General features: G+C 36.1%; 1 protein-coding gene across 1 annotated transcript in view; it reads left to right on the top strand.

Annotated features, from left to right (window-relative positions):
- LOC142334470 (uncharacterized) overlaps positions 1-12,288 on the top strand; it is a 712,180-nt gene that overhangs the window by 403,661 nt on the left and 296,231 nt on the right. The window contains exon 67 of the mRNA XM_075382526.1: positions 12,051-12,227. Within this exon, the coding sequence (XP_075238641.1) occupies positions 12,051-12,227 (177 nt within the window). The remainder of the gene's footprint in view (positions 1-12,050; positions 12,228-12,288) is intronic.

Genomic DNA, 12,288 nt, shown 5'->3' on the forward strand with positions numbered 1-12,288 from the left:
TAACGCCTACTCACAGTCATGACTTTCATAAGGAGACAATATACATGAATATCTTTGTACTACAAATACTACCATCGTTTATTAGTACCCCATACGTCTTTCGATGTCGTCCTTCTCTTTTAATCTTAAAAGAGAACTTCTCTTTGAAAAGAGAACTTTTCAAATATACTCCAGTTTTTTCAGAGCCCAATATGAAACCGATTAGATCCTCGGGTGTGAGATTTTGTATTCCCATCCGGAACCTAGATATTGTCCATTTGTGGCATTCAAAAATTGTATGCTCAGCTGTGTCGTCGCTTTCACAAAACCCACAACGTGGAGAGCTCCTTTTGCCAAAACGAAACAGATATTGTTCAAAATTTCCATGTCCAGAAAGCATCTGAGATACATAGTAACTGACCTCGCCGTGTTTTCGATTGACCTACTGTCTAATGTCTGGTATCAGCTTTTTTGTCCACACAGACCCGTCGTGTTGACTCCATCTCCGCTGCCATGACTGCTTGACCACGTCAGAAGCATCACACCGTTCCATGGTGCCCTGGAATCGAAGCCATTGCTCCAATACTTGGAGTTCTATGGGCATTGACGACGCCAGGACACATGCAGTTTCATAAGATATCGTACGGTAACCGGACGTCACCCCAACCAAAGCATGTATATGTAGACTTCTCATTCGTCTGGCGTTTCTCTCAGTAAATACTGCTCTATGCCAAACCGGCGCAGCATACAGTAAGGCCGAAGTGCAAGCGGAGACTAAAACCTTGCGTTTGGACGAACGTGAGGCTTCACGTCTATTCATTAACAATAAAATGGCCTTGAGTGTTTTTTCATCAGTTTTGCATCTTTCAACGATGTGGAGACCAAAATTTAAGGACTTATCTACAATCATGCCAAGATATTTAGTTTGTACTACCCTTCTCAATCTATGATCTCCAATTTTCAGTTCGAGGTCTCGTAGTTGTCTTCTGCCCGCGATCATTATATACTCACACTTAATCAAAGATAACATCAGTCCCTGTTCTGTTAGCCATTCACTGACCATTTGAAGTGCTCTATTCCCAGAGGTCTCAAGTTCTGACTCAGTTTTGGCGCTAACCATAATCGCTAAGTCGTCCGCATATGCGACAACCTCGACCCCGGCAGGCAATTGCAATCCTAGTACACCGTCGAAAGCAATAAGCCACAACAGTGGCCCCAGGACCGATCTTTGGGGTACTCCTCCGTGAATTTGATAATCTAATGTTCCCTCCAGCGTATTTACCCTGGTCCATCTGTCGGAAAGGTACTCAGCAATCTACCTCCGAAGACCTGAACTAACACTTCTTCGACTGAGTGCTGTCGTAATTACATCCCATCTGACAGATCCGAAGGCATTCTTAACGTCTATAGTTATCAAGAGCGGGATCTCTCTGGTCCGCCATGTACCGCTTCTGACTGTAATAGCCCATTTAATTATTTTGTTCATGACATCCAGGGCGGATTTTCCTTTAATAAAACCATACTGATTCTTATGCAGCCCATCGCTGTTTTTCAATTCTTGTATTTTAATTAACCTATTTGCGATAAGTTGTTCCGCCACTTTGCCCATTCCATTAATGAGGCAGAACGGAGGGTATCCGATCTCAGAAGAACCAGCAGTATTCTTTGGTAGAAAAACCGTCCGCGAGGCTTTCCAGCACTTAGGATAAGTCTTATTCTGTGCACCAAAATTGGCCACATCGGTTATCTCCCAAGGGACTCTTTTAAAACGTCCCTTGAGAATCGCGGCAGGAATGCCATCCGGAACTGGGCTCTTTTTTTCCTTAAATCTTGACACAGCCAAGGCGACTTCTTGCTGAGTGAAGCGACCAGCTTCGCAGTTCACCAATTCCAGAGGGTCCGATTCAGGTACCGGAAAGAGCCTTTTTAGCTGTTCCACAGCGGTCTCCGCCGTAAGGAGGGGCAATCGTCTTCCTAGCTTACCAGTAACTATCCGATATGCCATCCCCCACGGGTCCGAATCAAGCTCCCCGCATATCACTTTCCAGCACTTTCTCTTGCTGGTCTTAATTAGGTGATTTAATGTCCGCCTAGCATCTGTGAACATACTCGTGGCATGGTTAAAAGCGACACCTCCAACGATGTGTAGTCTGTACTTTTTTCTACGCCAATACTGTAAAGTCCGTCTCTGATCAGCGATGTCAGCAGTCCACCAGTATGCCGGCTGATGCCCCCAGTTGTTGTGGGGTATCCTCGTCATCTCCGCAGCTATAAGATCCTGCAATACGAACGGCGTGACCTTCCTGCCATCCGACAACTTGCGGGCTACTCTATCCGCCACAATTTCCACTTGCCTTTTGGATAGTCTCGGCAGTGCCGGTATACTCCTGTTCACCGATCGGCCATCGTCAAAGGATAATAACGTAGCTGAATGATCACTTCCAGTTTCAGATTCAAGGACACTCCAACAAAAAAGGGAAGAACTCATCTATCGTCTACCAGTGTAAGATCCAACACTTACGATGTCCTCTCTCCTCATAAGTGAAGGTGCCATCATTAAGGCAAATCAGCCCTATAGCCATCATCATATCAACGAAAATCTGTCCCCTAGCGTTAGTATACGAACTACCAGTTATGGTGGATTTGCAATTAAAATCGCCCATTAGTATTGGTCTTCCAGGTACCCGCTGAATAACTTGTAGTAAGTCACTAATGTATTGTTCAAGGTCGCGGATAGTTATATTTGGACTGACATAACCAGCAATAAGAACAAATTCCGGAAGAGCAACCGCTAGGATCCCCTCACTTCTATGTAGCAGGTGCCAGCCAAAACGACCGGATATATTATTAATGGCAACATCCCCAACCGCATCAGCCCACCAGTCATTTCTTGCCGCCGTTCTCAGATTAGGCTCTGTGGTGACAATCAGATCGGCCTCGAGGTCTTTTGCAATCTCTCCCACCAAATCGTGTAATAGTATGCTCCTATTGGCATTTGATAAAATTATTTTAACCATTATTTAGTTAGGCAACACTGCACTCCTCCGGTGCGATGATCTGTGCCGTTGCAGTCTAGGCATTTGGTAGCCTCTTTGCAGTCTCTTATCACATGGCCTTTCTGACCACAATTGTAACAAAGGGTTGACCTATCCGGATCCTTACATACCGTACTCATATGATCAGAGGCCCAACATCTTTGACATCTCACATTATCAGTCCTAATAAAAGCCCGGCAATGGACCCAGCCGACCTTAATTCTACTAGAAATTAATTTAGTTGCAGCCCTATGATTAGTTATTACTGTCGCATTTCGAGTATTTTCATATGCCTGCCGCAATGAGGTAATTCTGAAGGATTCAGTGACACCAATAACAGCCGTAATAGCCTCGCTTAATTCTTGCGCTGTGGTGCCCTCTTCCGTGTCTTAACATGCACCACTGCACGTCGGTCGCCCCTAGTTCGAATATCCACTTGAAGGTCAGAAGCCCTGTCTCTCAATATTGCAGTAAACTGAGCTGCATCTTCAGCCCCTTTAATTCTGACTTCTAAGTCTTCATTTCTATATTTACGAAGGGATAGGACTTCCCCTGCCTCGTCTTTAAATATCTTGTACTCTACGGTCCGGAGTAGGTCTGCATACGTCTTGTCCTGTGACTTGACAACCACCACTTTGCTGCCCTCCACAGGAGGTGTTGATCGCCAAGCAGAAGCGGACTTAGAACGCGTCCTACCCTCTTCAGTCTTTTTCGGCGCTACCATCAATGCAGGCGTCTCATTAGTCCTGAACAAATAAATAATTATCTTCTTGACCACAGCACCAAAAGGACCACCTGGCAGAACAGATGCCACATTAGGGGCCCTTAATAATATCTTCCTGACCGCGCCTAGTATACACCCAGCCGAAGCCCTGTCGCCCTCTCGCGAGTCTTAAAAAACAGTATACTTATTCGTCTGTGTATCGTAGAAGTGTCTACGGCAATCATTCCGGTCTTCTTGCCCTTTTGGACTTGTTGATATCAATGAATTGACAAGTGTCTGTAACGCCCTCAGCAGGCAGGGTAATTAATTTAGCTTTAGACATTGTCCAGGCCGACCATCTCTTAGCGGTCATATCCAACAGTTCCTCGTCAGTTAAGTCAAGACTTAAGATGTCTTCCTGATCCGGACCAGGGGGGCATCTCAGTCTGGGTATATTGCGAACTGGTCTCTGGAGTAGTCGTCGTCTTTTGCAGATGTTTTAATGCAGCGTATATATCTTTTAATTATTTACTATGGTCATACATATGATTTAACATGCTTTTTCCCAGATGTTGTTTAAAACGCATCATCGATTGCCCTAGACGAATAGTAATCTCCTTTAAGCCACCAGTAAAGACCTCTTCTTCAGAGGAGGATTGTCTAATTCTTTTTTTGCCTTTGGGATAGATCGGTTTCTGCGGCGGAAGGCCGGATGATCCCTGTCCACAAACAGGATTTTGGTCTGTTCTGTCCGCCATGGATAATAAATAATCTCAACAGCTATATAGCAGTTGTGTTCTCCTCGTAATTCCCTTTAATTTAATACCCCACACGTGGGGTAGTAAAAAATAAGGGGGGTCAACGGTCCCCCAAAATCGAAAAAAATAAGGGGGGTCAATCAATGGGGAATAACCCAATTCGTATAGATCCTGAACGGTTTTGGTCTACGACCAACGGGTAACAAGATATGAAAGCTTAAAGTTACCCCTACAGAAGACTATAAGCACTTTTGAAAAAATTCAGTATACATACTGTTAAATTAGTGAAAAATTTTCAAAGTCCTTGTTTACGTTTATTGCAAAGAATGACGTCATTCACCAGTATCAACTTGCAGGAGAATTTCACTATAAAAAACCGTAATAACGCAGTTGTCCGTTGTCCAAATTTCACGAAATTTTATACACTTGTTTGTATGCCCGTCCTCGATATGAATCCAAAATTTCCGTTAAAAAAAAAAACAAAAAACAAAAAAGTTTTTTCAAAAAATTAAAAAAACTTCTTAGTCCATTAACCAAAAATTCTATTTTTTCTTTAGACTTGTCCAATAAACCCATCACAATGTTAAACAGTACTTTCCTGATATAAAAAGCCGAAAAAACCCAATGAAAAAGCAAAAAACAGCGGAGCGAAAAATAGCACGTCTTAACAGTAAGAGTTCTCCCACTCAACTCAATTTCTTTCATCTGATGGTGCATAATCTTTCTATCAGAATCATCAATACTAATTGATTCACTCTCACTACTACTAGTACTCTCCTGAATACCTTGAGCTAAAGATAAATCTATCAATTGCTGACCTCGCAACAATTAGGTAAATGAAGAACAGTACAGGCTCATACAAACACCATAGATAGACTATACTACACAGCGAGATAAGAATCACTGTATCACTGTGAAACAACACTTCATCTTGTAACAACAGCTATTGACGCCACAAGCATGTAAATCTTATTGACTCGTGAGATCAGAACCGCTGTAAAGTAATTACTTCATTGTAAAAAAGCGGATCTTTACACAGCGTATAAACTTTTTTTTTCAAGAAATAAGTAATAATTTTTTCTTTGCTATTAGATTGCAGCTGAAGAATAGGAAATAATAAATATCCAACCCTTGCTCCATTTAATACTTGAAAAACATTCCACCTCACAAGTTGAAACACCAACTCATGACACTGAGGTCAAGAATTATCATTTATTCAAAGATCTTAAAAAATGCGCCTAATTAGTTGTAAACGGTACTTTGTTACTGTGTAGAGGGAAATCACGATTTATGTGTTAAACTTGTATTTTTTTTAATGTTTGAAATAATGAATTATTTATTTATTCATTTTGGAAACAGTGAACTTAAACACAATTACAGCTATTTTCTTCCCTTTTTTATGATTAAAATGAATAATCTAAGGTATAAAGAATCCCAATCCTGATAATTTCAAACCTGATACAATTTCAAACCCAGAACCTTCCAGTTGAAAAGCAGAATCACTATTGCACTAGCACTCTAATGCAGAAAAGTTGCATCAGTACTGATCAAATAAAATTATTCCACACCAAATAAAAATACTTACTTCAATTTTTTTATACATTCTACTGTAATTTCATAACTGTCAAAGGATTTGTCCTAAGTTCTCAATGATAAATTCATATTAGGTTTTACGAGGGGAATGAGCAAATCAGTTGGTAGAGGCAAGAATAATAATAACTTAGTAACATAATAAAAAATAAAACAAAAATAAAATAAAAATTTGAATCTGTTAGATTATATATTACTTGACAAAAATTTTAGGCTGTAATATAACAACATTTATAAACTGACCACACTGTAATAAATTGGCACTTGGAAGTAACTAGTTAAAGATTTAAACTAGCCAGTTTAAATCTTCAGGCTTCATGACTTCAAAATTGTTTCATAAGATCTAATGATAATTTATATAAATAAATTAGTCTGGGTAAAAACCCATCCCTAGATTAGTAGTAGGTCTAGATAAAATCTAAAGTCTCAGTCTCAAATATGTTACCAACTATAACATGCAGAGTCCTATACATTTGAATACTCTTGTATTAACCATTATTATCATACTTCTGTTAAAAATTACACTAATAATAATAATTGGTCATACTAATACTACTTATCAATAATACTATGAAAATATTATATAAGAAAATGATCTAGAGTTCTAGTCAGGAATGGAAAGAATTCTTGCTTTGAAACCTCAGTTTTGTTGCATTCAATTAAACATCATGTAATATTGCCAAGGTAGTGTTAGTAACCATTCTGTTAAATCTTCCAAATTCTGCAGTAATTCATTCTTTAATAAATTTGTTCAACACAATTTTTTACCAGCATAATTTTCCTCATTTATGGTGTGGGGATTAAGTATTTCTTATTCTAAAGCCCAGAAATTATAAGTGAAAGGCTTCCAATTAATGAACTATATCTCTTTCAAATGCTTTATAAACTAATGGAGAGAATAGTGAACTGCAGAATAGTATTTTATCTACTGAATAACTTTCTTCTACATTAAGCAGTCCAGATTCCAGTAAAGCAGATCTTTATTTGAAATCTAATCACCCATTTTGACTGATTTGAATTAATTTATAAGCAGTGTGCTAGGTATTGGTATTCAATTTATTACAATAATCTTTAACGAACATGTAGATATTTACAGTAATAACAAAAAACTTATGTTAAGTGGTCATGCTTCATCACCTATTAAACACCTTTACATTTGAACATACACTACAGAGTTACAACTGAATTGGATATAATGCCTCTCTCAATTAGTGTGCAAGATAGGAGCACCAGTTGATGTAGAAAGCATTTATTACCTGTTGCCTTAAAAAAATTTGTTTCTGGAATTCTGAATTCTTAATTTGAGTTTGTGTGTGTCTATTATTGTGTTTGTATTGCTATCTAAATGCAGACATATTTAAGTATTTAATTCTAATAGAGAGTTTGGAGATTGTACTTTTGCAGACTTCCTCAAAATCCTCATCATGGAAAACAATAAAAATAACCTTCAGAAAGACTATTTTAATGGTAGAAGATTCTCTTCTTGGACTTCTGTGGCCCACAAAAAACAACTTGTTTTATTTTGAGCATGAACTCTAGTTTAGAGTGTGGATGGCAGTATTGCTACTTTTTGCTGGTGATATAAAAATTTGTGAAGCACTATGAGGACATTAATTCATATATGACTCAAGGTTATTTGCTTATCTTCACATACATTCATGCTTGATAACTAAACATTTATGAATGCCTGTTATGATCAGTAGTTTATTCTTGGCGCAACTAAAACGAAACATTTTTTTATCTGAAATAAATTATAAAATGTTATTAATAAATAAGTCAAGTGAGAAAATTAAGTCAAGAACTCATTAGAAGTTTAAAAATTTTCTAGTTACTGAATGCAATTTCCACATTAGAATTTAAAAATTTAAGATTTCTGACAAAGTGACCAATGAGTATTGCAATCATACAAAATTATAAATTATGTACAAAATAAAAGTGCTTAGGTCAGTTTTGGGATCACTGATCATTGTTTTGGCATTATAATTATAAAATTCAAGATAAGTCATCCAGAATGTCTGATGAAAAAAATTTTATGCATAATTATTATCATAAAAATACGAAGGTATTTGATTTGATTTGAAATTGAAATTTGTGGATCCAAAATCTCTGTTATAAATAATTAAGTAAAATGTAAAAAAACTGTTTAACTTAGTTGCAAGATTAATAGTTTTAGAATTTCTTTTTATTGAGTCATGAAATACATGTTATAGTGCATTATTGAAAAACTAGTTTATAATATTACTTTCTTTTTTAACTATTTATTTTATTAGATTTGTTAATTTTTTTCATCCTAGTTGCATCCTTATTGAGGAAAAAATTAAAATAACTTGCTATGACACTTTGAACAATTTTTTTTTTACAATATAAATCAACCCTGCAGAATTCTTCTTTACATATGCTCAACAATCACAACCAAATTTGACTGTCATTTCTACATGAGCTGATTATTAAATTAGGGTCAAAAAAATCTCATAAGATACCTTGTATAATTGTTTAAGTACTGAAACACAAGGGAAAGTTAAGCAAAAACAGTTAATATTTTCTTAAGTCTGCAGCAACCTATGGTAGGTATTGCAGAAAAAATTGGCCTGGATTTTAATAGAATAATTAAAAGAATGGAATTACCAATGCACACTAAAGGGAACAGATTTATGGTAAACACTTGGAAAATGTTCTAAAATGTGAGTTCGATTGATTTGGGTCAATCCATGAGCATTGTAAGAGAATAAAGGAAGATAGCCTAGAATAAAGGAGAAGATTTAAATTTCAAGAGTAAGAATATTTATTATCTTTACATAGAAATGTGAAGGTATTGAATAAATAAAGTCTGTAAAGAATATTATAATAAATTTGAAAGCAATAATTGGAAAACATTTAATATCTATTTAAGCTCATGTTAGACAATTAAGATAATAGCAATCCAAAACTATTTTTAAAATTGAATTTTTTTAGTATTATAAGGTCAAACTTTAATATTCCTCTCCTCGGAAGTGGAAACATCAGTGCTTTTTATCTAGAGATCGTGTGTTCAAGTCCTGTCTGCTTTGTCATTCTTATGCTTCAAACATCCATACTGTAATTTCACGCTTAAGCTTTAAATTACATGATGAGTTGACTAGCATGTGAAACAACTGTCACAATTTTCTGCTCTATTATGTTTTCTTCAATTTTGTATTAGCAATGAGCTACAATTAAGTTTACTGTAAAAAATACTCTCAATAAATAATCTATTAATATAATAGGAAGAAAAGTTTACCCTTATGTTAAAATGTTAAATTGTATTATAACTAAGAAAAAACATCTAACATTTTATTTTTGTCAGTATGTCACCATACAGATGGCAGGAAGCCCAAATTTTCTTAAGTCTAGTGAATTAATAAAAATGGAATTTTAAAGAAATACAAGGCATATTCATAAAGTATTCTGGCCTTCGGCTTATATTTAAATATTAGTGAATCTAATACACAGTTTCACACATGCAGGGCCATCTATTGGCTATTTCTGAAGCCACTGCAGTTGTTGTTTTGATTGTGTAGTCGTTTGCCTGCTGGTGAATGCACATTGCAACGTCCGCAACAATTGTTTCTCCCTCCACTTGTGAATTGCACAATGCAATTCGATTTTTGTGTGCAAAAGGATCTTAAGCTGCTGAAATTCATCAGGAATTGGGTCTAATGTGTGGACCTACAGTAATGAGTGAAGGAAAGGTTAGACAATGGTGTCAAAACTTTAAAAATGGCTGCACAAATGTGCATGACGATGAGCGGAGTGGCAGGCCCAGTATTCGGACCAATGAAATCATTGAACAAGTGAACCGAAAACTGCAATGTGATCGGCGATTGACGATTAGTGCTCTGGCTGATGAATTTCTACATGTTGGATGCACCTCTATCTAGATGATTGTCACAGAAAAGCCCAGATATCACAAACTGTGTGCAAGGTGGGTACCGAAAATGCTCACTGACCCACACAAAGAGCAAAGAATGTGCAGTGGACAAGCGTTTTTGGACCGCTATTGACAAGATGGAGATGATTTGTTTTCTCACTTTGTTATAGGTGATGAAAAGTGGATATCCTACACCAACCCAGAATTGAAAAAAACAGTCAATGCAGTGGTGCCATTCAAGTTCCCCAAAACCGAAAAAGTTTAAGCAATCTCCATACTCTACTCAAAAAATGTTGGCTACCTTTTTTTGGGAGGAAAAGGGTGTCATTTTGGTTGATTTTATGGAACATGGATCAACAATTACAGCTGATATGTACTGCAAAATGCTCACCAAATTGAGATGTGCAATCCAAAATTGACGACACAGGATACTGTTGTCCAGCGTAATCCTCCTTCATGACAATGTGCGTCCTCACACCGCTGCCTTAACCAAGAAGAAGATTTAAGATTTTCAATGGAAACTTTTTGACCACCCTCCATGTAGTCCTGACCTTGCACCTAGCAACACTTCCTCTTCTTGCATTTGAAAAAATGGCTTGGTGGGCAACAGTTTGAAAACAACAAGGAACTCAAGACTGTCATTGTCAACTGGTTCAATTCCCAGGCAGCAAACTTCTATGCAGATGGGTTGAAGAAATTGGTACAGTGTTACGAAAAGTGCTTAAAACTTAATGACAATATGTGGAAAAGTGAAGTAGATATATAGTTAACTAAAATTGTAAGTAAAACCTTTTCTCATGAGTTTTAATGACCTAAAGTTCCTTTATGAATATGCCACGTATTTTCATTTTGGAAAGTTCTGCAATGGATTTCAGTGTGAAGTGATTACATATAAGGTATCATTTAACTCCAGAGAAAACTGATATTCATTTTAAAATAAAAATTATTCACAAAAAAAGAGAAAAAAATTTAGAACCAAGACTAATTCTGTATACTTAAACTTGATGAATAATGTCAGCTTACTGCATTATTTTTTTTTGCAATTGATGCAAAAAATATTAACTGTTAGAAAGGCTATAAAGGATAAAGGATAGCTGTTTTATACAAAGGAATTGTTCTGGTTCTTGCTTGAGGAATGAAAGAAAAGAAAATCTTGGTTAGCATCACACAGTTCATTAAGTTCATAATAAGCAAGTGAAATATCCTGATCTCAATGTTGGAGTGGTAGCATCTCAGCCTTTCATCTGGGGATCCTTTTTTTAAACCTCCCGGACCACCGTTAGGTATTGCTTTAAAGGAAAGATGAATGATTTGTAGTGTGTGTAGAAATACCATGCCTGATCAGGATTTAAACCCGGGACCTCCGGATGAAAGGTTAAGATGCTACCACTCACGCCATGGAGATTGGTTTATCTGGTGATCCTGGGTTCGAATTCTGGTTAGGCATTTTTCATATTCCCACGTACAAGCTTCAAAAAATTCTGTAATAAATTAATTCATCATGTAAAAAAAATAAAACGTAAAATAACAATAGATTATAGATTAAATTAAATAACCTTAAAATTAAAATAATCCATAATAATAAGAAAAAGTGTTGGTGTTTGTTTAGGTCATTAAAAAAATTCTTTGCAAAGCTGAAAGAAGATGGAGGTGTTGTTCTGTTTTTACAATCAGATGTAAAAATTTGCATTTTAGCCTTAAACATCTCACATATATTATGTCCCAAGATGTCTCTTTTACCTGAAAATATAACCATTCACATTCATATTTTATATATTTTCAAATACGCTCTCATTATTGAATAGGGAATTACTTTTTTTATTTATGGATATACTCTATATTGGAAAACTAACCACAGAATCGTAATATATATATATATATATTTTTTACATTCTGTCAGTAAGTAGTTGTTGATTTATTTGAAAAATAATACTTGTCTGTTATGGTTTGTCTTACTATAATCTCCTGAAATTCCTCTCATATAAACATTGTATGTGAATACCAGCATACTTATATTTAACTAAATTTATGTAAGTAATGAAACAGATCCTTTATCACTGAAAATAGATTTTAAAAAACTGATGTATCATTTTTTACAGTTGCTTGCAAAGCCATCTTATAAGTGTAAAGATATTGAAAATGATGCTGTTCTTATTCATAAAAAAGCAAGCTCAGACTGGTGTAAATTATTTTCCAAAAGTGAAGGCAATAATTGTGTTACACAACTGCAAAAATTGGGATTATCAGACCAGATTAATGATGAAGTCGTGTCTTATGTAAGTTTGAGAAATATGTAATATAGTTGTTTTTTACATATAGTATTCATATATATATAAA

Source organism: Lycorma delicatula, chromosome 1 (assembly GCF_047948215.1).
Source record: "Lycorma delicatula isolate Av1 chromosome 1, ASM4794821v1, whole genome shotgun sequence".
NCBI classification, from domain to species: Eukaryota; Metazoa; Arthropoda; class Insecta; order Hemiptera; family Fulgoridae; genus Lycorma; species Lycorma delicatula.